Genomic DNA, 25,544 nt, shown 5'->3' with positions numbered 1-25,544 from the left:
ACGCATACAGACACAACCACAAACACATTGGCACACTCTTACAGACATCTCTCTCTCTCACACGCACACGCACACACACTCACACGCACACACACACTTAATCACATACACAGACACACTTTCACAGACACACGTGCATACACACATGCCATGCTGACACATGAACAAGCGCGCACACACACACGCGCGCACACACACACACACACACACACACACACACACACACACGCGCACACACACACACACACACGCGCACACACACACAGTGAAGTGTTGTGTATCTGACCCGCAGTGTCTCTGTGACTCACAGAAACTCATCATAATCTCACCGCTGCAGGACTCCAGACCAGACACACACACACATACATACATACACACACACACACACACACACACACACACACACACACACACACACACTTCATCTGTACGCTGATTCTGCATGAGAAAAACAGCAGTGATTCAGCACAGGAGGTCCTTCTGGAAGACCAGGACATGACTATTCATTCACAACTAATAGATTCATATCATCTACATAGCATAACATGCACAGGTACATGTCCAATGACAAAAAGGGAATTATTATGTAAACAAATACATAAACGTGGTGTATATTATTAATTTATAAGTACATAAAATACACTATTAAAATGCATTATTTTTGTTGTTATATTAAAGCTGTTGTGCTGACATTTATTCTGGACAGGTGAGTTGGAGGAGCATACAATACTAATAAATCAAAGCAAACTTAAAGTTTTTACCATAGATTTTGGCCCTCATCTGATAAAAATACATTGTGAAATGATAAATATGCTAAACAAACTCAAAAAGAAAGAAAGGAAGGAAAACAGGAAGAAAAAAAGGATGAGGGTCAGTAAGATAGACTGGAAGGGAGGAAAGAAAGACAGGCAGGAAGAAAGGAAGGAAGAAGGGAAAGAAAGAAATGAAGGAAGGAAGGAAGGAAGGGAGGAAGGAAGGAAGGAAGGAAGGAAGGAAGGAAGGAAGGAAGGAAAGAAGAAGGAAAAAACAGCAAAGAAAAATTGGAAAAAAGGCAGACAAGAAGGTAGGAAGGACAGAAAAACTGACAGGAAGGAAAGAAAGTCAGGACGGAAGGAAAGACAGACAGGATGAAAGATAAAGGAAAGGAAGGAAGAACAGAAAAGAAAACTGGAAAGAAAAATGGGAAGGAACGAAGAGAGGGAGGAAGGTAGGAAGGACAGAAAGATAGATAGGAAGAAAGGAAAAAAGGAAGAAAAGACAGGAGAAAAGACAAGACAGACAGGCAGGAAGAAAAGAAAGAAAGGCAGGAAGTAAAGAAAAATGAGAAGGCAGACAGGATGTTATGAAGGACAGATAGACAGGAAGGACAAAAAGAAAGGAAAGATAAGACAGACAGAGAAGAATAAAAGAATATCAGGGAGAAAGAAAAGAAAAAACAGGAAGACAGACTCAAAAGTATGAAGGGTAGAAGAAAGGACAGACGGAAGGATGGAAAGAAAGGAAAAAAAACAGGAAAGAATAAGAAAAGAAAGAAAGACAGGAATGTAAGAAGGACAGAAAGATAGTCAAGAAACAAGAAAGAAAAGAAGAAAGGAAAGAGACATTAGAAAAAAATAATACAGGCAGGAAGGAAAAGGAAGGAAGTAAGGAAAACAGGAAAAAATGGAAAGAAAGGTAGGAAGGACAGAAAAATAGACAGGAAGGAAGGTAGGAGAGACAGAAGAAAAGAGAAGGGCAGGAAGAAAAGAAAAAAAAACAGGAGAGAAGTAAGTAAGGGAAAGAAGGAAGGAAGAAGGGAGGGAGGGAAGGAAGGAAGAAAACGGAAAAGAAAAAGGGAAGGCAGTAATGTAGGAAGGACGGAAATATAGTCATGAAGAAAGGAAATAAGGAAGAAAAGACAGACAGAAGAAAAGATTAGAAAAAATGAAAGAACAAAGGAAGCAAGTGAGGATGGGAGGAAAGATAACAGGAAGGAAGGTAGACAGGAAGGTAGGAAGGACAGAAAGCCAGAGAGGAAGGAAGGAAAGAAGGAAGGAAGCGAAGACAGACATGAGGAAAACTTAGACAGACAAGTAGGAAGGACAGAAAGACACAGAAAGATAGACAGGATGAAAGGAAAGACAGACAGGAGGAAAGACAGACAGGCAAGAAGGAAAGAAAGACAGGATGGAAGGAAAGAAGGAACTAAGGAAGAAAAGAAGGAAAGACAGAAAGGAAGAAAAGAAAGCAGGAAAGAAAAACAAGGTAGGAAGGACAGAAATATTTACAGGAGGAAAGTTAAGACAGACAGGCAGGAATTATGGCAGGATGAAAGGAAAGTAAGACATTAAAGAATGAAAACAGGAAGGAACGGAAAGAAGAGAGACAAACACAGAAAGAAAAAAGAAAGAAAAAAAAGAAAGAATAAACAAATGAACGAAAGAAAGAAAAGAGAAAGAATTGAGATAAATGCTCATAAATATGTAAATTTTATACTGAAATTGTACAAAACACAATCCATGTGGAGCAAACCACTTTACGAACCACCGATCAGAACAAAAACATGGTAGTAGGATTGAAAAAAGAACAGAACAGAATTGTTAAAAAAAGAAAATGAGGTTACTATCATAGTATGTGCTCAATTAAAAAAAATTAAAAACATTAAGATAAAAGCAAAAAATAAATAAAAATAAATCCATAAACATACAGTATAAAATTACCCTTAAGTCTTCGTGTTGGTGGATCAGGAGCACCAGTTTGCTCCTCGGTCTGAGCAGGACGTCCTCCAGCAGGATTCAGTTCAGGCCAAAGACTCAATCAAACTCCGCACAGGAAACACTTTCACCTGGTTGACACTCTCAGACAGACAACACTACAAGAACACACTTTAAGTGTGTTCATTTCATTTATTCTAAGTAATGCCATTGAGTTCGTGACAGCATTAAGCAGCTCTTTATTACATAAATAGTTAACAAACAACAATTTTGCAAAAAAAAAATAAAAAATAGCGTAATGCATTGTGCACAATTTGCATTGGCTCAGTGGTTAGCACTGTCGCCTCACAGAAAGAAGGTTAATGGTTCGAGCCTCGGCTGGATCAGTTGGCGTTTCTGTGTGGAGTTTGCATGTTCTCCCCATGTTGGCGTGGGTTTCCTCAGGGTGCTCCCTCACAGTCCAAACACATAAGCTATAGGTGAATTGAATAAACTAAATTGGCCATAGTGTATGTGTGTGAATGAGTGTGTATGGGTGTTTCCCAGTACTAGGTTGCAGCTGGAAGTGCAGTCGCTGTGTAAAGCATATGGTTCATTCCGCTGTTTTTCCCCTGAAGGAAAATTAATTAACTTTAGTAAAACAGTATCAGGTTTATGATTTCAGTTTCAGTCAATGTTGATCACCAGCTCAGAAACATGAACAGAAACAGCATAACAGTTTGAAGGGAGTCAGTAACTTTATTGCGTTATTTTTCAGTAACAGAACAACAAAGTAGTTCAAGTGTGTCATTTCTGCAGAAGCCAACAGAACTGCATAAATATTGACTTGTTCAGTCAATAATGACCTAATTAAAATGTTTTCTTAAGAAAAACAAGTTATCCAAAGAAAACCAGTTTTGATATTCACTTCTTTAATGCAATTATTAAATAGTACATCAGAAACTGCACTCACCATTTTCTCCATAGGTCTCACTCAATTCCTGGAAGGCTGCAGCTCTGCGCAGTTCTGCTCAAACCCTAATCAAACACAGCTGATACATCTAATCAAGGTGTTCAAGACTAGACTATTAGGCAGGTGTGATTTAGATAAAATCTGCAGAGATGCGGCCCTCCAGGAATTCAGTTTGAGCCCATTGATTCACTCGGTCTAAAATGGTTCAAAATCGGTATCATTTTCTTTTTTTCTGTCGAAATTTGTAAACCGTTTTCCAACATGCTTCTGTATTTTTTGTTGCTCAACAGAAGAAAGATACTCAAGCAGGTTTGTTAGCAGTAGAAGGTGAGTAAAGGATAACAGAATTGTGTGTACTGTCCCTTTAAAAAACACTTTTCACAATCTGATGTATAAAATCAAGTGACATTCTACTTATCCTATTCAAAAATCTGGAGTTTCTTGTTTCTGTTGAACTCAAAAGAAGATATTTTGGAAAAATGTTGGAAACCGGCAACCATTGATATCTATAGTATTTGTTTTTCCTGCAATGGAAGTAAATAGTTAAAGGCAGGGGCACTACTGGCCGACACGGGCCCTATGGCAACATTCTTGAAGAAAGGGGGGCTTGTTGTAAGGTGGGGGGGTTCTTTACTTGTCAAAACTCTATTTGAGTGCCAGATATTTTGAAAAATTGGGATGTGGATTGGTTTGATTGGGCCCCCTAATAGTAACTCTGGGAGCCCCAAAATGGTGTGGGCCCTTAAAATAGTCACTTGAAGGAGAGTTGACAGCGATTACATCTTCATTTTTGGGAGAACTGTCCCTTTGGGTATTCTGTTTTACAATTCATTGCATTATGGATGTAAAAACGTGATTGACGTTATTTTTACACAGTCATAAAGGACATGAATAATACTGTATTTCCTCAAGCCTGTGTGTGTTGTGTGTATGTGTGTGTGTGTGTGTGTGTGGAGAGAGAGTGAGTTGCGTTACTGCTGCAGGGCAGGAAGAATCTTCCCCTCGCACAGGCCGAATCCCACTCGGAAACCCTGGCCCTCACAATAACCTGCACACACACGCACACGCACACGCACACACACACACACACAGTTAAATAAATATAAATATATAAATATAAATAAAGAAATATAGAAATATAAATAAACAAATAAATATAAATGAATAAACAAATGAATATATAAATATAAATACATAAATATAAAGAAATAAATATAAAAAATACATAAATATATAAATAAATAAATATAATGAAATACATATAAATAAATAAATATAAATAAATATAAATAAATAAATAAATATAAATAAACAAATAAATATAAATAAATAAATAAATACATAAAAATAAATAAATATATCAATATAAATATAAATATATAAATATAAAAAATAAAGAAATAAATATAAAGCAATAAATATAAAAAATACATAAATATATAAATAAATAAATATAATGAAATATACAAAAAATATAAATAAATAAATAAATAAATAAATAAATAAAAATAAATAAGTAAATAAAAATAAAATAATAAAATATACATAAAATAAAAAATACAAATAAATAGATAAATCAATTTAAATAAAAGAAAAATTATAATAAATATAAAGACAAATAAATAAACATAAATAAATAGAAAGTATGACAAATAAATAGAAAGAAATAATGAAATAAATAAAAGAACAGAAAGAAACCTCACCCAGACGCATGCTTGTGAATTTGAACACATGCTCTCATTTCAGTTGGCTACCATCCGTTGATCAAAATTCACAAACCAGCAACAATCAAGAATTTATAACTATATGCTGTCATGGCTTTGCAATCAAAAAATGTCATTATAATGGAAGTCAATAGGGCAAAAACAGCCCCTAACATGATAAAAGGTTAGTCAATCTGCCCATGATCGCCTGAATGAGGTGGTCTCAGATCATTTAAAATAACTCTGGAGCGGATCGATTGTGGTGAGAAAGCAAAACGATCCAACAAACCAGGCTAAATTACAGTGTATTATGGAAATGTAATAGACGGTTATATAAAGAAAGACTTATGAGTAGAGCGGGATGTCATTCCTACCTGCAAATGTCAGAGTTCTTACACCTTTTCCAATTTCAAATTTCAGCACTTTTCAAGCACTTTCAATGTGCATTTTTAAGCTTTTCAAGCACCTAACAATCGCGGTAAATTACGTTTATATATGCTGTTTGCACTTTTTCACATTTAAATCCATTGTGCTATATTACACAATATGAAAATTTAATTTAAATTGTTGAATACTTTGGACATGTCTGTTTTTTACTATTCCTGAGCGCTTCGTTTGGCGTTTTTAGGTGCAAATATGCATTCTGTGTGAATGTCTCCTAAATATGAGCATTTGATGAACATTTTACAGTGAAAACTGGTCGGACGGCAACAATTTTATGCACTCGTACAAATGCTCCCACAATATATTTTGAGCTCGCATAGATAAAATTTCAGGTGCATATGCAACCAAAACGGTCGCAATTTCGTTCCCTACAATTTCAAATTCAAGCAGGTTCAAACACTGTCCAAAATCCAAGCACTTTCCTAACCTTGAAAACACTATATTAAAAATTAAGCAATTTCCAGGATATCCAGCACCCGTACAAACCCTGAAATGTGCGTTTCATATTGAATATGATAGTGAAAGCATGCTGAAATATTACCAAGTGCTGTTTATCTGTTAGGAAAATTGACCGAAATTACCATCTGATATTTTTCCATGTTTTATTTTTTAAATATTTTGTATTAGGCCTGTTGTTTTGTTCATTTCTGCACTGACACCATGAAAGAAAGATCAACATTGAACTGCTTCATGATCTGACAGCAATCTTGCTTCATCTGTTATTTCTAGCCACCGGAAAAAGGTGGTTTGTCATCTCCAGGTTGGAGGAAATTCCTCACCCCAGATGAAGGAGTTTAAGAGAGATTGACAGACGGATCGGTGCAGCGGCAGCAGTAATGCGATCGATGTACCGGTCCGTTGTGGTAAAATAGGAGCTGAGCCGAAAGGCAAAGCTCTCGATTTACCGGTCAATCTAAGTTCCTACTCTCACCTATGGTCAAGAGCTTTGGGTCATGACCGAAAGGACAAGATCTCGGATACATGCGGCCGAAATGAGTTTCCTTCAAAGGGTGGCAGGGTGCACTCTTATGGATAGGGTGAGGAGCTCTAACACCCAGGAGGAGCTCGGAGTAGAGCAGCTGCTCCTCCATATCGAGAGATGTCAGCTGAGGTGGCTCGAGCATCTGTTTCGGATGCCTACCTAGGGAGGTGTTCCAGGCATGTCCCACCGGAGGGAGGCCTTGGGGAAGACCCAGGACACACAGAAGGGACTATGTCTCTCGAGATAACACCTTAAGATCTCCCCGGAAGAGCTGGAGGAAGTGTCTGGGGAAAGGGAAGTCTGGGGTTCTCTCCTAAGACTGCCGCCCCCGCGACCCGGCCCCGGAAAAGCCATAGAAAATGAATGAATGAATGTTAATTTTGATAGACTGATTGATTTAGTAGATAAACTTTTACAACCCTGACAACTGAGATGGGGTTCTGTTTAGAAAGTCTGACCTCTTGAATATATATTTGATGACTATGTCTGTGAATGTCAAAATTAAAGTGCAGCTTTTCGCTTATAATGTCTTATTGTTCATTATCATAAATTAAAATGACGAACTGACAACTACCCGTGGGACTCTGAAAAACAAATCGTGAAACTCTGACCAGCGTGAGGAGAGCTTACTCTCTTGACTGTTTTGGTCCGTTTAGAATCTCTGCCATGTGAAAGCGAACCGCACCACAAACAAAATAAACACTGTAACTATTTTAATTCCCGTTTCAGAACAAAAGAAACTAACTACAGGTGTGAACGCACCCGAAGCCTCCACGGGATATAAAAACAACCCACACACAGACCTGAGAGAGTGACCTCGTCTCCATCCTTCAGGAAGGTCCTGGTTTCTCCTCCACCAAGGTCGATGGTCTTGGTTCCCCTCCAGGAGAGCTCCAGCATAGAGCCAAAACTCTCAGGATCCTGCAGAAACACAAATACAGAGATCCAATAAACATCATACAGTGGAAATCAAAATGATTAGCCCTACTGTGAAATTTGTTCCAATATTTTCTAAATGATGTTGAACAGATCAAGGAATTTTTCACAATATTTAATATAATATTTTATCTCCTGGGGAAAGTCTTCTTTGTTTTATTTCGGCTAGAATAAAAGCAGTTTTATTTTTAAAACCATTTTAAAGTCAATATTATTAGCCCTCTTAAGCAGTATTTACTTTCGATAGACTACAGAACAAACCATCATTATACAGTGACTTTTCTAATTACCCCAACTTGCTTAATTACCCTAGGTAAGCCTTTAAATGTCACTTTAAGCTGAATATCATTAACATCTAGTAAAATATTATGTTCTGTCATCATGGCAAAGATAAAATAAATCAGTTATTAGAAATCAGTTATTATATGTGTCTTATGTCTAGACTGTTGGTTTGGTTGGGGTTCGTGTATCAGTGGGTTGCGCACCGGTCCGCTGATGGTTCCTGATGCCAGCAGGTCTCCGGGTCTGACGTTGCAGCCGTTCACTGTGTGATGCGCCAGCTGCTGCTTCATGGACCAGTACATGTGCTGAAAAACACACCACAGGTTACTGCTGCTGCTGGCATTCACAAACAGAGCACAGGGGTCTTTCTTTACATGAGTCGATACTATAGTCCATTACATTTGTTGGAGATTTTTGTTGCTGGCAGTAAATAAAAAAGTGGAGTCAAATTTTATTTACTTATCTTTAAAGTTTATTTAACGTCTATCCATCCATCCATCCATCCATCCGTCTATCTATCTATCCATCTATCTATCTATCTATCTATCTATCTATCTATCTATCTATCTATCTATCTATCTATCCATCCATCCATCCATCCATCCATCTGTCTATTTATCTGTCTATCTATCTGTCTATCTATCCGTCTATCTATCTATCTATCTATCTATCTATCTATCTATCTATCTATCTATCTATCTATCTATCTATCTATCTATCTATCTATCTATTATTTACTTATCTTTAAAGTTTTTTTAACGTCTATCCATCCATCCAGCCATCTATCTGTCTATCTATCCATCTATCTATCCGTCTGCCCATCTATCTATCTATCTATCTATCTATCTATCTATCTATCTATCTATCTATCTATCTATCTATCTATCTATCTATCTATCTATCTATCTATCTATCTATCTATCTATCTATCTATCTATCTATCTATCTATCTATCTATCTATCTATCTATCTGTCTGTCTATCTATCTATCCATTATTTACTTATCTTTAAAAGTTTATTTAATGTCTATCCATCCATCCAGCCATCTATCTGTCTATCTATCCATCTATCTATCAGTCTGCCCATCTATCTATCTATCTATCTATCTATCTATCTATCTATCTATCTATCTATCTATCTATCTGTCTGTCTGTCTGTCTGTCTGTCTGTCTGTCAATCTATCTATCTGTCTGTCTGTCTGTCTGTCTGTCTGTCTGTCTGTCTGTCTATCTATCTATCTATCTATCTATCTATCTATCTATCTATCTATCTATCTATCTATCTATCTATCTATCTATCTATCTATCTATCTATCTATCTATCTGTCGGTCTGTCTCCATCCATCCATCCATCCATCCATCCATCCATCCATCTGTCTGTCTGTCAACCTATCTATCTGTCGGTCTGTCTCTATCCATCTATCCATCTATCCATCCATCCATCCATCCATCCTTCAGTCCGTCCGTCCGTCCGTCCGTCCGTCTGTCAATCTATCTATCTGTCGGTCTGTCTCTATCCATCCGTCCGTCCGTCCGTCCGTCCGTCGATCTATCTATCTATTTATTTATCTATCTAACTTTATACCAAGGTTATGGTCATTTGCTGTTGTTGTTAAACTAATAAATTTTTCATTAACTCAAGTAAGGCTCAATAAAATATGATTATTGATTATATAATGGTGTAGTTTTTTCATTTCAATTCAACATTTCAAAACTAACTAAACTATTTCAACATTAACTAAAATGACAGTAAAGTATGATTATTCTCCTCTGACCACAAAAAGACAAAGAAACCCTATATTGAGCATTTGTCAACACAAGAATAAAGAACAAAAACCAGAGAGATATAAATCTAAGATGCATTCCCGAAAGTCAACTCAAACTTTACGTTTGACCCTGTTATTCACAGTCAGCTGCAGTGAAATGGCTTTTCATCAGAGCCGAAGCAGAGCAGGCAGAGAGAGGAAAAGAAAGAGGCTTTTGTTTATTTGCAGCGCACAGTCTGTGTGGTTTTAGTGCTCAATTCACTAATGGCATTATGCAAATGAAGCAATGGTGCAAAACTTGTATAAGACCACTTATTGATGCACATGTAGCAAATATATAATGCCGTGAAAAAGATTAAATCATAAGCACGCGATCCATTGAAATTAGTGTATGATTAAACCACTTATTGCTAAGCCACACTTACATGCTAGTTCAGCACGTCACAGGTTGTCATTGTTCAAAATTGAACCAATGTGAATTTAAAACCAACTTCAGCTCAGTAAAGCAGGCTAGGCAGAATAGTGCTATTTACTGATGTTTTGTTGTTAAACAAAATAAAAATCAACATTATCGATGCAGTAAAAGGTCCTTATGAAACTGAAAAGTCACATCAACTGTCTGCCCGTCTGCACATGGATAAGAAGTGCGCATGCAGGCGTGCACGAGCTAATGGCGGATATGCGTGAACAGCCGCTATACAAATCTGCATTTGTTGACAGACAGTTTGAGCTAGTTATCAGAATTATGGGAATTATCAGCCTGACAATATTTAATTGGATGAACATTTTTTATTTTTATGCCTCACTCAGAATATAAAAACACATATAAACACATTTAGATCATTTACTTTAATCATTACTATTGGAATGTAAAGAGACTTTTTTTGCACAACAAAAAATGTTTCTGACGACAATCACCTACTGCACCTTGAACTCACCTGCTCTGTGTTTCCAGGAAAGTCATGCAAAATCAAATGGACACAGTAAGAGTTGTCTGTCTGGGTTTGCTACAAATGCAAAACAAATGCAAAACTGTCTCTTACCTTAAAATTGGACTTGCAAATGGTGGTGGCTTCTCGCATGCCCTCACCTAAGCAAAAAAAAAAAAAAAAATTGAGAATGAGAACTGTAAAATAAATTCTTATTATTTATTTATATTACACAAATTAAATCTAAGAGGAAATGTCACTGTAATACTATTAATCTGTATTAAATTTGACAATAATGACATTTATTATTATTTTTCAATCATTTTCTTTTTGGCTTAGTCCTTTGTTAATCTGGGGTCGACACAGCTGAATGAACCACTAACTTATCCAGCATATGTTTTACACAGCGGATGCCCTTTCAGCCACAACCCAACACTGGGAAACGCCCATACACTCTTACATTCACAGTCACTCATACACTATGGTGAATTTTAGTCTACCCATATACACCTATAGCACATGTCTTTGGACTTGTTATTATTATCATTATTATTATTAGCCTATTATTACTAATAGCCTATTGGTATTATTGTGCTGTCCTCGCTATATGTGCTGAATATAACTTTACAGCCAGATAAACTCTTCCTTGACATCAAAACTCTGAAGACGATAACTCCTTGTCCACAGGTTTATTGATATTCCAAAGAAAGGTAAAACTGAAATGCACAAAAGGCATAATCAACACTAAGCATGTTGTTGTTAAGATGTATACATTCGCAAAGAAGTACATAAATGAATGTCTTCAAGGCTTTATGTGTTTTCTCTTAAACACACATTCTCTTAAATGTAATATAATCATGTTAAACACACACACAATTCTTAAATCACTTTTTAACTATACTGAATTGCATGAACTTTCAATGAACTAGACAGAGATTACACTCACTATGTCCCTTAACCATAGTGAAGCAGACAGAAAATAATAGACTTCTAATAATAACTATATAAAAATGACCTAAAGCATCTGAAATAATAGACATTGATTAAAACAGTCAATACATACCCACGATGCTAAAACAAACACAAGATGAATGCAAACGTCACAGAATTAACTCAGGATTGTCTGACTGTGCTGCTCTGTGCAACATGCCTGCTCACTTCCTCATCAGTGCTCACATGGTATGACTCTGTTCTGAAACCTAAGATTCTTAAAGGGGCCACGTCGTAATAATGAAAAACATACATATTCACTCCAGAATAGAAAATAAGTCTACCAAACATTGTGATAACAACACAATTATTATTATTATTATTATCATTATTATTATTAGCCTATTATTACTAATAGCCTATTGTTATTATTATTATTATTATTGTTATTATTATCATTATTATTAGTAGTAGTAGTAGTAGTAGTAGTAGTATTAACCTATTATTATTATTATTAGTAGTAGTAGTAGTAGTAGTAGAATTATTACTATTATTATTCTTTGCCTATTATAATTATTATTATTAGCCTATTAATATTAGCCTATTATTATTATTAGCCTATTAATATTAGCCTATTATTATTATTAGCCTATTAATATTAGCCTATTATTATTATTATTATTATTATTATTAGCCTATAATTACTATCAGCCTATTGTTATTATTATTATTATTGTTGTAATTATTATTAGTAGTATTAACCTATTATTATTATTATTAGTAGTAGTAGTAGTAGTAGTAGTAGTAGTAGAATTATTACTATTATTATTATTTGCCTACTATAATTATTATTATTAGCCTATTAATATTGGCCTATTAATATTATTAACCTATTATTATAACTATTATTATTATTATTATTAGCCTAATATTATAATAATAATAACAATTATTATTATTAGCCTATTGTTATTATTATTATTATTATTAGCCTAATAATAATAATAATAATAATAATAATAATAATAATAATAATAGTCTATTATTATTATTAGTATTATTATTAGCCTATTATTATTATTATTACTATTATTATTATTATTATTATTATATAACACATTTTTACTCGTATTTGTCTTTTAGCAAGTAATCATTTTTTTTATGCGCGTATGCACAATAACAGACTGATGTTACAGACATCGACACACCTTTCACACTGACAAAGAGGTTGATGTTGAATGTGTAGGGGTCATCATGACGCAAGTATGGAAGAGGCACAGGGTCCTGAAAATAACAAAATACAACATTAGCAAAAACAAAAACACTTCATAAGCACATTCAACGCACGGTAACTTTTTGATTTAGTGGCTATTTCATATGAACTAGTGCGATCTAATTTGTACAATTTAGTACGATTTGCCCATCACCCAATGACGGTTGGGGTGCCATGCCTCCTTTATAAAATCATACATTTTCATACGACTGAACTTGTACGAATTCATTCGAATTAGCCACTTTAAAATAAATAAATAAAGAAATAAGCACGAAATGTAACAGATTTGGATATTTGTTGAACGATAAACACACATGACTTTGCTTTTTAGTTATGCTTTTAAAACATTTGGGGTTCATATTTATAATAAATCAAATGTTGTTTGTGGTGATTGCCACTATATTTTTAAATTATTTTCTGAATGCTATTAATTTGAATAGATTTGTTGTTGAATGAAAAATTGAAATATATGTTTAATAAAAATAGTATATGTAAATATTTGGGCTACCGGTAGCTTATTTTTACATTATTTCTGAATTATTTTGATAAATAATTTTGACATACTTTTGTCTTTTGCTTTTCAAACCCCTGCAATTTCTCTGTGCAACTTATATTCCCTAGAAATTGCAGTGACTAACACGAAAACCATAAAAGCTAAACTATTATATTAATTAGTTATTGAACTATTTTATTATTTATGTTAATTTTATTCTACATTCATTTAGCTGACTTACAAATGCATAATAAAATAATAAATTCTGCAAATATTTTAGTAGCATTATTCACCAATTTTAAAGTGAGGGCTCTTACTTTATGAATTAATTAAATTTATTTATTTTAGGTAATTTATTTTAATACTTTAATATGAATATTAATTAATATTTTACTTAATATTCTGCCATTGGAACATGTTCAGTTTTTATTAAACACATTCAATTAATCCTATTTTTTGTAGAATTATATATGTAAATTAGCAGTCTCCCGTATTTTGTGATTCATGTTTTTATTTTTTCCCATTTAACTATGCTTTTGAATTCCATTAGATAATCTTAATCTTTCTTCCAACAACTTTTAACCTTAAAAAGTTAGGAAAAAAACAGACTTTTATGAACGTTTGTAATAGTTTGCAGTGATATATTGTCTGGGTTGGTGTTGTATACCACGCTACAAAAACATTCAAAAAAACTGCCAGAACATTTTCAGCTATTTTACAGATTTATTTCTTTATATATCATTTCTTATCCTTCATATTATTTCAAACTACTAAAATGTCAATAAAAGTCACTTTGTTAAACTGTAGAGTTGAATGTTCAACATCAAAAGTCAACAGAGCAGAGATCAACATCCAATAATGCAGTTCACAACTGTAAATAAACGGAAAACAGCAGATTTTTTTTTGAGGGCACCTAGTTTACCCCTTTTTAAAAGATGTAATATTAATATTATGGTTGTTCTGAGTGTGTCAGTTTAGGTTCAGTTTAAAACACAATTCAGATTGTTTTATAATAATGTGTTTAAAAGTGTCATTTTGGTGGGGTGTAAACAGCTCGCTGTTTTAGGAGTGTGTTGCTTTACATTAAAATCAGTTTCGACATCGATTCAATCCACCTTTATTAGCGCTTTTACAATGTAGATCGTGTGAAAGCAGCTCCACATAGACTTCCCGCCCACCTTAACAAGGGGGCAGAGCCAAGAGCTCCCCTGCTTTGTGTATGGCAACAGACAGGCAGACAGAGAGAAGCAACATGAGTGAGAGGACCAGCATTCAGCCGTACATGTACGACTCGGACACAGACCAAGCAGAGAATACAAAATAATTTGTGTCTTTGTATAGTTTTACAGCCAACTGTGTGCTAGTTTAAAGTTCCAAGCTTGTACACCGAGACTAATAACCACGCACACTGAATTAACTTTGAGGCTATATCTAAAGGGCGTCACACACCGTATATGCTGCTCAGAGCCACAACACGGCACACCAGATGCGCACATTCGCATGTTATTTAAAATGAAACTATTCAGATGGTGCAGCAGAAATATGAACAGTGTCCTGAGTCGTGGCTGGGCGCAGTGGACAGCTGCCGACTGTGTGTACCCTGATAGAAACCTATGTTTAGAATTCTAAAATGCATGGCGCTACGTGGAGCAACGCTGTTCGTTGCCGAGCGGAGTTTCTGGTGTGCGACCTGCTTAAGACAAGTTCGATATTTCAAATAGAGTAACGCACACTTGAGGCAACACGCTCGCACTTTCCAGCTGCACCTAGTTAAGAAGACAGGGAGCTTCTGTGACCGCAGGCAGGGCCGGTGCGTCCATAGAGGCGACCTAGGCGACCGCCTAGGGCAGCAGAATAGAGAGGGCGGCATCCAAACACCTCCCGCACCACCTGCGACCGCAGTTATACCCGCGCCTAGGGCGGCAGAGAGGGTGGCATCCGAACACCTTGCGCACCACCTGCATCCGCACTCCGCAGTTATATCTGCGCCTAGAGCGGCAGAATAAAGAGGGCAACATTTGAACACCTCCCGCACTACCAGCTTCCGCAGTTATACCCGCGCCTAGGGCAGCAGAGAGGGCGGCCTCCCAACACCTCGCGCACCACCTGCGTCCGCAGTTATATCTGCGTCTAGGGTGGCAGAATAGAGAGGGTGGCATCCAAACACCTCCCGCACCACCTGCGACCGCAGTTATACCCGCGCCTAGGGCGGCAGAGAGGGTGGCATCCGAACACCTTGCGCACCACCTGCATCCGCACTCCGAAGTTATATCTGCGCCTAGAGCGGCAGAATAAAGAGGGGGACATTTGAACACCTCCCGCACTACCAGCTTCCGCAGTTATACCCGCGCCTAGGGCAGCAGAGAGGGCGGCCTACCAACACCTCGCGCACCACCTGCGTCCGCAGTTATATCTGCGTCTAGGGCGGCAGAATGGAGAGGGCGACATCCGAATATCTCCCGCACCACCCACGTCCGCAGTTATACCCGCACCTAGGGCGGCAGAATAGGGTTCTTCACTTTGATAACCGGTCATTTTCGTTTTCACTTTCGGTTTGAGGGCGGCGTGATCGTCCTTTGCCTAGAGCGGCAGTTTAGCTTGCTCCGGCCCTGACCGCAGGAAATGCAAACGGCTGAAGTTTAAGGAAGACGCAATGAAAAGTAAAAGGTTTGCAAACCCACCTAAAGTTATAAACAATGGCACCGATGAGAGCGATCATGTGGTGGATGTTGATATTGTGGTGAGCCCAATGAGCCTTACATCCAAAAATAAAGCAAGGGTGACATCGCTTTGACTCACCCTGAAAATGGCGGACGTGAAACAACAAACTGAGGATGTGGTAATGTGCGCCTGTCAATCAATATTGGTGGGCGGGGGGACCGCACTCCTACGTCAAGTTGCGGTCGGACTCAAAACCACTCCACTTAGTCCACTGTTTTTATGTTGTTAAATTGAAAAAAATAAAGCACTGGGTGTGTTTATATCACCCCAATATGACGGTCTGTACACTATACCTACACACATGTCTGTCCAAAGAGCTTGAAAAGTAGTATTTCACCATAGGTGCCCTTTAAAGTGCATTGCTGACCAAGAACTTCAAAAATAAAAATCTCATCAGCATAGAAGCATCATAACAGACCTTCTGGTCTTTTTTGGGTGGCGACCCACCAATTGAATGTCACTGATCTGACAAATGAATGCGCAAAGGAGGCTAAAGATGTGCTTTTGCCTCATTCGCTAACAGTGTCAGAGTGCTGCACATAGAAAGAACGAACTTTAGCACGTCTCATTTCCCGCTTATATGCAAAGTCTGCACTCTGCCGTCTGCAATGATGAAGTATCAACCCATAGAGCTGGAACAGGACTGTAAAGCTGAATAAATTCAAACTAAGACCATCATTTTTAAAGATAATGTGTCTGCAATGGCCATTCCCGGGGTGCTAATCGAGCACTTCGTCTGAAGTCTATTTAGGCAGCCTGTAATAGCACCAGAGAGCTGTTGCCAAAGCTAGGCATAATTACACAGCATTTTTAAAGACGCCAGTCCATTTTGGTGGAAGAAGGGCTTTTGCCAATGTACATAATCCAAATCTGTCACTTTTAAGATGTAAGTCTACATAATACAGACTAGTTTAACTCTTGCGTATTGTTCAAATTGACTACCCTTTCATTATGTTGGTGGCTGTTTTTGCCCCATTTCCTTCCATTATAACTTCTTGATTGCAAAGCCATGACACCAAATAATGATGTTAGTGTTTTTCCCAGTTGGGAACTTTTCATTTTTACTGTCAATCATCAGTTGGCACAATTAACCCTTTAGATAGGCCTGTGCAAAAACGTTTCAGACTTGTTTATGAACTTCTATGGAGTAAAACAACAAATTATAGTGTGTGTGCATAAATACACTTACTGTGTTTACTGTGTCCTAAGAGCTGAGCTGCTTATTTTTTATTTTCTCAAACATATCAAGGCAAGTGCACAAAAGGTCTTTCTTTCTATCTCTCTCTCTCTCTCTCTCTCTCTCTCTCTCTCTCTTTTGTTTTGTCACGCTTCACTCTCACGTTTGTTCGTTTCTGAAGGGATCGGATGCAGAAGCGCTTCAATAATCACCCGCACATTATTATTATCAGCTCGAGAAGTTTGTTATATCAAATATAGACGCGATCGCGAGCTCTCTGGAGAAAGTGAAATCGATCACACTTTTAGACGGCCTCGTAAAACATCGACAGAACACTGCAGATTTTGCTCCTTCTTGGTTTTGTGGCCTTTTGTTCTAGGTTTGTTTGAGCTCGAGTCGACCATGGCTCGTTATTATATGTATATATTATTAAAGTGTAATGTAAAGTCTCGGCTGTGTTTTTAAAAATGGCGGTTTCTTTGTTTTTATTCTCCTGGCTTGTTTCAGGAGTGAGTGACGTATCTCTTTAATCCAATAGCGTTTAGCTGCGCCTTTTGGTACCTGCTAGGAACCCTTTGTCAAAAAGTGGTACGGTATGGTTCACTTTTAGGTACCTTTTGACAGTTGAAACGGTCATGAAAGCGTATCAAACCAAACCGTACCGTACTGTATCACTGGAAACGGGCCAATACACTTAGAACTGCCCAAGCTTACCTGTACAGGATTGGGCTCAACAAAGGGCATCAGAGCCTCCATGGGAACGACCCAGGGTGAGATGGTGGTCCCAAAATTCTTACCCAGGAATGGACCTAATGGGACATATTCCCAAGCCTGGATGTCCCGAGCTGCAACAAAGACACAGTACAGTAAGTGAACAGTAGAGATCATGCACTCTTATGCCTCGTTTCCACTTATGCCTCATTTACACTGAAATTTACAGTAGAGGGTAGTACAGTATGTGGCTAAAAACAGCATGAAAGAAATGAATAAAACATATGCTAGAGTAATTGGCGGTTCATTCCACTGTGGCAAGTCAGTGGCAAGCCTGATAAATCAGAGACCATGCTGAAGAAAAGCGAGTCTCCTAAAGAATTTGACGCATTGACACTTTCATTTTTTTTTCCCAGCAGAGTAGTGAAATGATCCAGCACACAAAGTTCTGACTGTCTTCTCTTTAAACTTTATCGTCTCTGCTTTTGAAGCTGTGCATGGATGGATCATTAATTGAGATATTTCCTCTTCCCTGAGCAAATTCAATTAGCTGCTGCATATAAAATGTCCAAGTATTCACCAAGCAAATCACTTCTCGGGACTGTGTTCCAATACATTTCAGAATAGGTCTGGGTGATTTAACAACAATAATTATCACTATATAACTTAGCCCTATTACACAATTTTGAAGGAGTCATGAAATAAGAAAACAAAATTGTGTTGATCTTTTGACATAAACAAGGTCACAGTACTGTATATAAATCCTGTTTGTTTTGAATCTCCAAAACTAAAAAAAACCCTGTGTTGTTACTCTTTTGAAGGCAGTCTGCCAAAAAGACATGAAACTGAATGGTCTACTTTACGATGTAATAGGGTGGATAAGCCCCGCCTCCACAGAAGATGAACTTCTACTTCACTTTTGTTAAAGTCTGCATGAACCGAAAGCTGCAACATTTATTTCGTATTGTGATGCAGTTGCTAAAGAAAAGGAATATTAAAAGAGAAAACAGTAAGTGTGGCTTGTTTTTTTCTTCTGCGAGCTGATCGGACGTAGAAAAGTAGGCATAAAGAACGGGTTCGGGGAGACTTATTACAACCTAACAGACTCGTCCTCCTCACCACTTCTGCTTGTTGTCCACATTGACAGTTGGAGGGGTGTGGTTAAGTATGTTAGCCACAGCCTCAGACAGACATAATTGAGACATAAAAAGCATAAAGGTTGGCGGTTCATTCTGCTGTGGTGACCATAGAAATAGAGATTAAGCCAAAGGAAAATGAATGAACATTCGTTGAATGAACGAATGTTGTTGAGTTTTGCGAAAACTATATTTCTTATGATATAACATTTCCCCTAGAAAAATGCTACTTTATTAACTTAAATTTAATGATAATAAAATAAATAGGTAAAATATATTTGTCAGATCTTAATTTTAATTCAGACCAAAACACGGTGTCAATGTGTAAATATTTAGTCTTTAAAACACTATGAATGAGTAAAAATCTCAGCAGATATTCTGACTCTGATCGGCTGTTGTCATTTTCCTCGCTAGTCATGACTCCACCCATTAGTGTATATAGGCGGGGCTAAACATCGCAAGGCCCTATCTGTTTGGTCAAATTAAAATAAAGCATGAAGCAGAAAGCACAATAGATTGCAAAAGTACTGTTCGCACGTTATTATTATATGCATCACACATGTCTGCGATACGAATGCTCCATATACTATTATCGCAAAAACAATACTTTTGGAATACATTGTGAAGCCCTAAACTGGAACCATTTCAGATCCCAAATATATTATTCAATTTGACCACCATTCCTAGACACTAGTTGTCCTGGTCAGTGTTTACGAACCATTAATTTTGTAATATATTAAATAGTGAGCAAAAGTCTATGGTTGTGGCTGTAAATCTATGTGGCTTTTCCTGTTTTGTTTTAATGGTCTTAACATTTTCTGAAATAATGTGCAATGTAATATCAGGCTCCTTTTAACACTTCCCAGAGCTTTTCTTTAGGTTTACATTCTCATATATTTATTTTTCTGTCCAGCTAATCTCATAATATTCTATAATATTCTGTCCAGCTGATCTCATCATCTATAATATTCAGGTCTGGACCCTGTGGAGACCATTTCAGGACTGTCTGTGATTCAACCGCCGTTTTCTTTCTCTAAATAGGACTTCATTGCAATTAGCCGGATCATTAAAACTTTCCCAAGTTCTTCTTTAGGTTTACATTCTCATATATTTATTTTTCTATCCAGGTGATCTCATGCAGCCTCTATAATGTTCAGGTCTGGACCATGTGAAGGCCATTTCATGACTGTGTTTCATCAGCTTTTTTCTTTCTCTAAATAGGATTTCAAAGTAATTAGCGGATCTCTATCACTTACCATAGTTCTTGTTTAGGTTTAGAGTATAATTTTTTTTTCTGTCCAAGTGATTTCATGCAGCCTCCACAATATTCAGGTTTGGACCCCATGGATGCCATTTCATTACTTTTTGTGTTTCATCAGGAGTTTTTTTTTCTCCAAGTAGGATTTTACTGCAAATAGTGAATCATTTTTATGCTGTAAAGGAAAACTATTACCTCTGTAGTCCTTTCCAGAAGGAATGGCATGATGAATTAAAACTTTTCAACATCCATAATTCCATCAATTCATACAATATTGCTAACAGCACTGGTAGAAATGCAGCTGGAACGAGGACAGTCTCTTTCCAACATTGTGTTTCATGTGTCTTAAACAACTAATCCCAAATAATTCAAAATCTAACCTAATTTAACAAACTATACATGGGCTAAAAGATCATTTATTCACCGCGTATAGATATCAATAAAAAAAAAAGTAAAAAAGTCTCTTATGACTTGACACTGTGGTTTGGTGGTAAAGGGTCACAAATAAACATTATACCATCAGTAAAACTCAACTCTTTACTAGCGGGGCTTCCAGCTAACTCTATCAAGCCTCTTCAGCTGCTCCAGAATTCGTCTTCAATGAACCTAAACGAGCACATGTCACTCCGCTGCTAGTCCGTTTGCACTGGCTGCCAGTTGCTGCTCGCATCAAATTCAAAGCTCTGATGTTTGCCTACAAAGTGACTTCTGGCCTTGCTCCTTCTTATCTGCTCTCACTTCTGCAGATCTATGTGCCCTCCAGAAACTTGCGTTCTGTGAATGAACGTCGCCTCGTGGTTCCATCCCAAAGAGGGAAGAAATCACTTTCGCGAACGCTCACGCTCAATCTGCCCAGTTGGTGGAATGAACTCCCTAACTGCATCAGAACAGCAGAGTCACTCGCTACTTTCAAGAAACGACTAAAAACTCAACTATTTAGTCTCCACTTCACTTCCTAATCTGCAATTGCCTCTCTGAATATCACACTAACTGTACCCAAAAAAAAACATAAAAAAATACTAATACTACTAATACTTTCCTTCTTAGACTTTACAGACCTGAAACTTGCCTATAGCACTTATTCATTGTTGCTCTTAGTTGTGTAAATTTCTTCCTTGTCCTCATTTGTAAGTCGCTTTGGATAAAAGCGTCTGCTAAATGACTAAATGTAAATGTAAAACAACAAATGTAATGTTGGCCTAAAACTTTAGCGCAGTACTGTTAATCTTATCTTCTTAAAATCTTTTAAATGTAATGTGTATTTATATAGCACATTTATTGTGTATGGCCATACACCCAAAGCGCATTACAATCATGAGGGGCGTCTCTCCACACCACCACCAGTGTGCAGCATCCACTTGGATGATGCGACGGCTGCCACAGGACAACGGCGCCAGTGCGCTCACCACACATCAGCTATTGGTGTAGTGGGGAGACAGTGATAGAGCCAATTCGGTGGAAGGGGATGATTGGGAGGCCATGATCGTAAGGGCCGATAGAGGGACTTTGGCCAGGACACCGGGGTTACACCCCTGCTCTTTCACGAAAAGTGCCGTGGAATTTTTAATGACCACAGAGAGTCAGGACCTCGGTTTAACGTTTCATCCGAAAGACGGCGCCCACTGACAGTATAGTGTCCCCTTCACTTTTACTGGGGCATTAGGACTCACACAGACCGCAGGTTGAGCGCCCCCTGCTGGCCTCTCTAACACCACTTCCAACAGCAACCTAGTGTTCCCATGTGGTCTCCCATCCAGGTACTGACCAGGCTCAGCCCTGCTTAGCTTCAGTGAGTAACCGGTCTTGGGCTGCAGGGTGATATGGCTGTGGCTGTGAAATGGCTTGTGTGGTACAAATAACCCTAATAAGTTGCCTATTTACTCTCCAAATTTGATGTAGGAATTATTTGCTACAGCAAGAATTCTCACATTTCACCATAATAAATACCGTGCCATATAATCAATTTTCCAAGCCAACATAAGTCTGATAAAGCATTCATCCGGATAAATAAATTCAGTCACATTAGGCAAGATTATTGAATTTGAAACCGCAAGCGTTCATAAAGTCTGCAGCCTCACAGCATTGATATTCTTTACCAGTCACATTTCTTTATTTATTCATTGTGCTTCCAATGCCTTCGTATCTGAAATTGACAAACCCTATCCAGATTGATGCATCAGAGGATTTCTTGCTGCTTTAGAAACGATGCCAAGGAGACACTAATAAATGCCATCAAGATGCCATTGCTCTGCAGAAATGCAGACAGTTTCTGGTATCTGTTCCAGTCAGCATATATATACTCTGGAGCTCATCTCGCATATAGATATCAAACCTCTGCATAACTCTGACAGAATCTCGGCAAAAGTCACGCTGCGTTTCTGACAATTGAGAATCTCCACTTATAGAGAGGATCGAACTTTGGATTCAAAATGTTGGTCACGCTTAATTTTAAGTTATGAACTGGCGGTAGGATCCAAACGCAGCTTTATTACTGTTGTCAGGCATGAAAACAAAGATAATCCAAAGAGTGAACAATATAACTGGCAAAGGGGTCGAGCAATCATAAAATAGTCAACAAACAAAGGAACAATTTAGGGGAAAAACTTTTGGTAATGTTTAATTACAGCATAACAATACTCAGCAATGGATTAGAGTGACTGAAGGGTTTAAACAATGCGTATGATCAGTCCTCATAGTTAAGAGCTGTGTGTAATCAAAAGGTGAACTGAAACAGGTGTGAGACTGCAGAGCGTGATGGCAAATGTAGTTCAGATGAATAACAGACCATCAACTATGACTTTTGCCACAATAAAGCAAAAGGGCCTCAGTTGGGCCTTGGTTGGATGGACTTCATTTCCCCAGATTTGACCCTGATCAACAACATGGTAAATAGGAAACAACGGGAATCATTGCTTCACACTCAAATATTCATCAAATGATAAGTTCCCCTGGATGCACTTTATCTTGAAAAGACTATTAAGAAAACAACTTTGTAGGTTGTTTTTGGTTTGTTTGGTTTGTCATTAAAATGGTCATGCCCAACTGAGTCTGGTTTCTCTCAAGGTTTTTTTTTTCTTCACTCTCCTATCGGTGAAGTTTTTTTCCCTCTCCGCTGTCGCCTCTGGCTTGCATGGTTCAGGATCGGTAGAGCTACGCATCAATGAATTTGCTCTTTAGTGTTTGGACTATCAGTAATGACTTTAAACCACACTGAACTGAGCTAAACTGAACTGAACTTAAACACTAAAAACTGAACTACCCTGATCCAGTTACTATGACCATCTATGTGAAGCTGCTTTGACACAATCTACATCGTAAAAGCGCTATACAAATAAAGCGGAATTAAATTTTATTGAATTTGTTTGTCTGTTTGTTTGTTTGCTGTTGTTTCTGTTTAAATACAACAAATGTGGGTAATTTAAATTAACATCAATGTATAAATTATAATTAGTTTTCTGAAGAGTTTATTCAGTACATGCCAAAATTCTGCCGAAGCCCTCATAGTAATACCACATTTAATGAATTAATTTGTTTATTTATTTATATACTTATTAATTTATTAGTGTGAAACCAAATTTAAAAAGGTATTGCTATGTATTTATTATTAGCCCCCTTTGAATTTTGTTCTTCTTTTTAAAATATTTTCCAAACGATGTTTAACAGAGCAAGGAAATTTTCACAGTATGTCTGATAATATTTTTGCTTTTGGAAAAATTCTTATTTGTTTTATTTCGGCTAGAACAAATGCAGTTTTAATTTTTTAAACACCATTTTAGGGACAAAATTATTAGCCCCTTTAAGCTAAATTTTTCCTCGATAACCTAACGAGCAAACCATAGATATACAATAACTTGCCTAATTACCCTAACCTGCCTAGTTAACCTAATTAACCTAGTTAGGCCTTTAAATGTCACTTTAAGCTGTATAGAAGTGTCTTGAAAAATATCTAGTGAAATATTATTTACTGTCATCATAGCGAAGAAAAAATAAATCAGTAATTAGAAATGAGTAATTAAAATTATTATGTATAGAAATGTGTTGAAAAAGTCTGCTCTCCGTTAAACAGAAATTGGGGAAAAAATAAACAAGCAGTCTAGTAATTCGGGGGGGCTAATAATTCTGACTTCAACTATATATATATATATATATATATATATATATATATATATATATATATATATATATATATATATATATATATATATATATATATATATATATATATATATATATATATATATATATATTAGATTTTAATTTGAATAAATTATTATTATTATTCGTGTACAACAATGGCAAATTTATGATATTATATATTACACTGGGCAAAATGCTGTGTATTTGTAATATAATAATCTTTATAATTAAAAATATTTAATTCAAAGTTTTCAAATTCTTTGCAACAGAGCAGACAGATGTATGTGCAAAATATTTATAAATATTGTACAACACAGAAAAAGTGGAAAAGTAAATAAAAATATAGTTATTTTTGATGATTTAGGCTTTCAAATACTTTATATCTGATATTTTGCAGCATAAAAAAACTCTGCTCCAAAACACAGCAGATGTTTGTATTAATGGACGTAGCCTGGCATACAGACTTCACCAAGCATCCCTCTTTGCTTTCTCGCACTTAAAGTGTTCCTCATTTCCTACGTCTGCTCGACGGCTCATAAAAACACAATGTGTTTAGTGTGCAAGAAGGAGCCAATACAGCCTTAGAAAGAGAAATAATCAAAAGAGTTAACAGTGGGTGCTGCTCAGAAATGCTTCACTTGCCTGACCGGGAAACACCGCTAAATCACAACATGTCAGACTCAGAATGCCAGACTTTTTTGATTGGTTAAATAACCTTCACAGTATAAGCTTAAAGGCAAAGTAACACAGTGGTTAGTATTCACAGTAATATTTCAGTGTTTGTTTTTCAGACTAAAAGATAAGTGGAAAACATTATTCTTTTGAAATAGTTAAAAAATAAATGCTTTGAGATTTTTTAGGGAATATTCTGGTGTATAAAATCCAGTGTAAATAAAATATAAAGCACATTAATGACAATGAAAATGTATTAACAGGAGACCTTCGAAATTAATTTTAAAGCTGATTCTGATTTAAAAGCATTGTACATATTTCAAATAATGACTGCTTTATGTTAATAGAAC

General features: G+C 36.7%; 1 protein-coding gene across 5 annotated transcripts in view; it reads right to left on the bottom strand.

Annotated features, from left to right (window-relative positions):
* Nucleotides 1-3,414: 3,414 nt before the first annotated feature.
* fah (fumarylacetoacetate hydrolase (fumarylacetoacetase)) overlaps nt 3,415-25,544 on the bottom strand; it is a 41,401-nt gene continuing 19,271 nt past the window's right edge. For all 5 annotated transcript variants that reach the window (NM_001441781.1, NM_001441782.1, NM_001441783.1 and 2 more), the window contains 6 exon segments: nt 3,415-4,693; nt 7,578-7,695; nt 8,196-8,297; nt 10,801-10,847; nt 12,825-12,900; nt 17,995-18,125. In NM_001441781.1, coding sequence (NP_001428710.1) covers nt 4,617-4,693; nt 7,578-7,695; nt 8,196-8,297; nt 10,801-10,847; nt 12,825-12,900; nt 17,995-18,125 — 551 coding nt within the window. In that variant the 3' untranslated portion in view covers nt 3,415-4,616.

This window comes from Danio rerio, chromosome 7 (genome assembly GCF_052040795.2).
Source record: "Danio rerio strain M-AB ecotype USA chromosome 7, GRCz13ab, whole genome shotgun sequence".
Taxonomy (NCBI): Eukaryota; Metazoa; Chordata; class Actinopteri; order Cypriniformes; family Danionidae; genus Danio; species Danio rerio.
This window is presented reverse-complemented; position numbering and strand designations above follow the sequence as displayed.